Here is a 5793-nt window from a genome sequence, read left to right on the forward strand (position 1 = left end):
ATTATTATTGATGAAACAAGTGCCAGAAGATTTTGAGATAGCCATATGAAGTTGTTTTGTGATGATAAATCGCTCATCAGTAATGCACAAAATCTGCTACATACTTTACATACCTTATGAGCATCTTAACAATGTGTTAACTAAGGATCTAGCAACACAACGATTCAAAATTAACTTATTTGCAAGTTTGAAATGAAAATTGATATCCATGCAATTGAAGAAGAATGTTGCAAATATTAACATTTATAATTATTATTAAGAAATGTGGTCGAATCTAACTCAACTCTACAAAATCAATTTGTAGAGTAAAGATTACTCTCACTTATAAACCTACATTTAAATCGTATATTATCTGATGCGGGACTCTTAACATACCACTCCACGCCTGGAACAAGACACTTGAAACATTAAAATAAATAATATGTGACCCTATAGCGAAAACCTGATAGCATGTGATCCACCGGATCTTAAACGAGACTCTAATATCATATTAAGAAATATGGTAGGATCTAACTCAACTTTACAAAACTCATTTATAGGATGAAAATTACACTCACTTATAAACACATGTTCAGACCATATATTTTAACCGTTATTTTATTTTATTAATATGAGACTCAATAAATAAACCTATTAAATTTAGATTTATAAACTAGTTTTTTTCTCTGTAAACCACAATGAAAATATTTTTCTACAAATGTTACGCATCAAGAGAATAAAATAGGTAAATGTAGGCATGATGGCCTCACAATAAGAACTAAGATAGATAATGCACCCACAAGGGACAGTTTCATGATGTGCAGTTCAACAATAACACATTGAGGACAAGATTTGGTCCCAACAAAATTAGGTGTTTGCATGGCCATAGTATACTCTAATTAGATGTCATCGTTCTTTTAAGTGTTTATAAGAGGAATATAGAGTGAAAGATATACACATATCAATAGTAATGTCAACAAAACACAATTTACAGAATGATAAACAGGTTTATAGATTTAAATTGAGTTTTTTTTTAAATGAATGAATTATATTATGGGAAAAGGAAAAGGTTTCAAATTTGGCATTTATCATATGCTTTAGATTTTTCGATCACAACCTTGCAATTTTCATCTCTTTTGCGTACCTGCAAAAAAGGTAGAGACATTGTGAGTCATAAGAAGTTCATTTATACTTTGGGCAGACATGTTATAATTTTAACTCTCAAGGGCCTCTTTGTGATAGGAATCAAGTAATGTGCACCATATGAATGAAAATCATTAGACACAAACAACAAATAATAATAGAAATAGAAAAGCATATCATCCTTGCAAACAATGATTTTTAACAATATAAACTAATGAGAAGTATAACACTGAAGAAATACCTCAACTTGTGGACTCTTGCCTCGAAGCAACATATCTACGCTTTTGTCGGTCTACATAAAAAACATAAAATACACAAGTTAAACTTAAAACCAACTCATAGTTTGGCTTATAAACATCTCTACTAATTAGATTAACAGAAAGTACCCTTGCTTTTTTGTTCAAGGCCAAAACAATTCCGCTTGATTAAATTTATAAGCAATGAAATCAAACAATTAACAATACTAAGCCTCTAATTTATGATTCAGAATACTCAAATACATATTAAGCTTTGAATCCTTGACATATTTACATCCTTTTACTTGCCCAATATTGATGACACCACATTCTAGCAGCAGAAAATGGTATTATGGAAAAAATCCGCCAAATAATAATATGATGGATGATGTTTTGGTCCACGGCAAAAGCATGGCAGATCTATATAAACTAACAATTATACACACAAATACGAATTGTACTAAAAGCAGCAAGATAAAACAAAAAAGCTAATGATATATATCTGAAAACAATATATTAGAAGCCTGTTACAATAATAAAATTCAAAATGTGATGATTTGTGACCTTGCCATTATTAACAGCTCTTCACCAAATGTAGTTCAAATTGTAGATGGACTACCAAACAATAAAATAATAATTGTTCATCATCGTGTATTCATTTATTTAATTATCTACTAAAAGAATTTTGCAATCTAAAAGATATGAAGTTATGAACATTTCATGAATAAAGTAATAAAAACTCAATTAACATACCTGATGTGTAAGCCAGTAGTGTCTGTCTCTCATCTCAATCAAGAAATCAAATGTTGGAGGACCTTTTCTCTCAAGAATTGTCTTCTGACATTTTCTTGCTCTGGCTTCTGCATCTCCCAGAGTAACGCTTTCAATTCCGCCTATCTGATATAGCAAATGGAGGGGGAATGTTGAATATTAAAGTTGATTAGATTGCATGATGATTCAGTTCGACACATCAAGCATATCTTTAACATCAAATATTGTTCTACTCAACCTTGTACATTAACTTAATGAGTGAAACAAATTTTCCGATACTTCAAACATTCTGATGAAATTTCTAGTACACCATAACATAAGATGAAGTTACAAGCATCCTTTAAATAGAACTACTAAATTCACCAATGAAATAGCATGTCTAAACCGTAATAAATAAGCGAAGGCCTTTTGATCCTGAAGTAAGCAACATAATGACTTTGGCCAAATAAAATCAACACAGCTGAAGTTAACATTCAAGAAAGTAAAAAGAATGATTGCCAGATAAATGACTCAATGAATCTAGAGAGCTCAGCTTTATAAAAGGGAGAAAAAAAATCTTAGAGATCATTGGAACAACAATATGAAAATCAAAACGAACCAGGTCAGAGAGTGTAGGATTCTTCATGACATTCTCAATCTGCTGACCATGAGCAGTTCCTATAAGCATGATGCCTCGCTCAGCAATCGATCGGCAAGCCTGAGCTTCAGCTTCTGTGCCAATCTCGTCTACTATAATCACCTCAGGCATGTGATTTTCTACCGCCTCAATCATCACACTATGTTGCATCGATGGCATGGGTACCTGCATTCTACGTGCGCTGCCTATTGCTGCATGAGGAATATTGCCATCACCTCCAATTTCATTACTGGTATCGACAATCACCTACCCAATTTGCAAGAATTCACTCTATCACGAACTGATCTATAATGCTACTTTTAGGAAAAAAGCTGTTTGCAGTGAGATGGTGAAAATCAGTTTACCACTCTTTTATGAAATTCATCTGACATTACACGAGCAATCTCTCTCATAACAGTAGTCTTGCCAACCCCAGGCCTGAAAGAATCCAAGAAAGAAAAAAAAATGCATTATCAAAATTTGATAAAGAAACAGCATATGGTGAATCTAGGAATAGGATTCCATTATGTTGTTGGATTAAGAAATCAACCCAGCAATACGTTCCTTTTACTATTTATTAAAATTTTCCATTATATAAATTTCGAAATTCTTCAAATGAACGAACTAGATTATAAAGTATGTTACAGCAATTAGCAGCACCAAACATGGAACCAACCATGTCATTTTACACACAAAAAGTTGGCTTGATATTTAGGCCAAATATAAGATGATAAAATTGACAAGAAAGTTAGTTATTATCCTATATGTTGAATAAAACCGGCTTCATTACAACAAGGATCCCATTATAACAACAACCAAATCTTATCCCATTAAGTAGGGTCGGCTACATGGATCGACTTCCGCCATAATAATCTATCCAGGGTCATGCTTTTATCCAAATTGTTAATCTCAATATCTTTCTTAATAACTTCTCTTATAATTTTCCTAGGTCTTCCTTTACCTCTAACTATTTGACTCATCTCCATCTGATCTACTCTCCTTACAGCAGAATCTACAGGTCTTCTTTCCACGTGCCCAAACCACTGAAATCTATTTTTCACCATCTTTTCTATTATAGGTGTTACCCCAACACTCTCTAATCTTGTCATTTCTAATTTTATCATGTCTAGTCTTAACACACATCTAACCTAACATCTTCATCTATGCTACATTTACTTTATTTCTGTGTTAATTTTTAAGCGCTCAACATTCTGGTCCATACAACATTGCAAGTCTTATCGTTGTCCGATAAAATTTTTCCTTCAACTTGAGAGGTACATTTTTGTCGCATATAATCCATGAAGCCCCCTCCATTTCAACCACTCAGTTTAGAGCTAGAAAATTGAAATGTTATAAACTCATAACTTGTCATAGAATAACACATGAATAAGAATCAACAAAAAGAGAGGTCCACAAAAAAAGCCATGTACAAATGAAGCTATACCTTCCAACAAACAAAATGCTCTTGCCATATTGAAGCAGATCATAAACCATGTCAATATGGCCAGTAACCGCCCTCCCAATTCTACACGTCAAACCAACAATACCACCATTTCTACTCCTAATTGCAGATATTCTGTGCAAAGTACCCTCAATACCAGCTCTATTATCATTCCCAAACTCCCCAACAGCTCCATGAGCATATTCCAACTCTTTCACTGTTACCTAGCTATACATATGAGATTATATCACAAAAATAGTCACAATTAAAGGCAAAATTCTAGTTTAATTTTGAAATTCAATTGTAATTACCTCAGAATTCCTTAGATAGTGGTTACCGTATTTTCCTAGATAGCGTGCTTCGGGAAAACGGCCCAAATCCAATATAACCTAATGAAGAATGAAGGTTGAATTTCAATAATGAATTAAAAAGAGAGATCGATAATAATGAGTGAAGAGATAGATACCTCCAAAAGATGAGTGCGGTTAGGTTGGTTGAGGAGATTGTGATGCAAATCGGATGGAAGAATCTGCGGATAGAAGAAGAGAGATGTAAGAAAAAAAGTGGTTGAGTTTGAAGGTTGTAGAATGGAATGGGATGAGAGGTGCTGTGCCTGTAAGAGAGCTTGGAGGTCGTCGTTGTGTGTTGCGCAACATTTGAATTTGAATGTGGAGAGGCTCGGTGACAGAGAGAGTAACGGTGGCGTTGTCTTCAAACTCCATGCCGATACTACCATCCAACATGCCATTGCAACTCACATTATCGTTTTCCACTCTTATCTCATATTTCTTTAATTGTTTCTTTTATAAATATTTTTTTATTTTTTATTTAATATCGTCAAATATGAATTCATTCATAAAATATCAAATTATAATTTAGATCACACTATATTGTAATGTGCATATCTCAATCCAATTTAATAAACAGTTGAATTTGTTGCATTCTTTATACTACTTTATTATGAATCTAAAATATTTTGAACACCTAGTTTAGAATCTATATGAAACTAAGTAGTTTGAAACACAAACTCTTGCTAATTTTAAAATATATATTCATTTTATTTCGTATCAGAATAATATTTATTATATAATTAAAAATGTTTAATACTCAATTGAATCTGCAAAATTCCTTAAAAAGCACTTTTTTTTTGTCTTAAGATTCTTTTCTTTTAACTACATCATTTTTAATTATGTGATATTGTGTCACATTAGATTTTTCTAATAGTTTTTATTTATTTTTATATCATATTTATATTGTGATATCATAAACTCTATTATAAAAGAAAATACAAACAATCAACTCCTAAATTTTAAAAAGATATAGGGAAAATAAAATTAACATAAAATTAAAACAATAAGAAAAGAAAGCAATATATTATATTTCAACGCTCCTTCAAATGAGTGCAGAGATATCAATCATGTCTACCTTGTTGATCAAATATTTAAATGTTGTCCTTGATAAACTCATATTTAAAATATAAGTTATTTGTTGATTGGAGGGAACAAACGGTACGTAAAGAATATATGATATATTTTTTCTTTGAATGAAATTATGATCGATTTCAATATGATTTGTTTGATCATATTGGACATGATTGTGAGTTATGC

General features: G+C 31.9%; 1 protein-coding gene across 1 annotated transcript; it reads right to left on the bottom strand.

Moving 5' to 3' along the window:
- Nucleotides 1-870: 870 nt before the first annotated feature.
- On the bottom strand, nt 871-4982 carry LOC127093356 (uncharacterized protein ycf45). Its single transcript, XM_051032274.1, has 9 exons — nt 4800-4982; nt 4653-4715; nt 4498-4575; nt 4190-4410; nt 3111-3183; nt 2728-3012; nt 2112-2255; nt 1364-1414; nt 871-1123 (listed from the first exon to the last, which is right to left on the bottom strand). The coding sequence occupies exons 1-9, from the start codon at nt 4932-4934 to the stop codon at nt 1052-1054; spliced, it is 1122 nt and encodes a 373-aa protein (XP_050888231.1). The 5' UTR covers nt 4935-4982; the 3' UTR covers nt 871-1051.
- Nucleotides 4983-5793: the final 811 nt, after the last annotated feature.

This window comes from Lathyrus oleraceus, chromosome 6 (assembly GCF_024323335.1).
Source record: "Lathyrus oleraceus cultivar Zhongwan6 chromosome 6, CAAS_Psat_ZW6_1.0, whole genome shotgun sequence".
Classification (NCBI taxonomy): domain Eukaryota; kingdom Viridiplantae; phylum Streptophyta; class Magnoliopsida; order Fabales; family Fabaceae; genus Lathyrus; species Lathyrus oleraceus.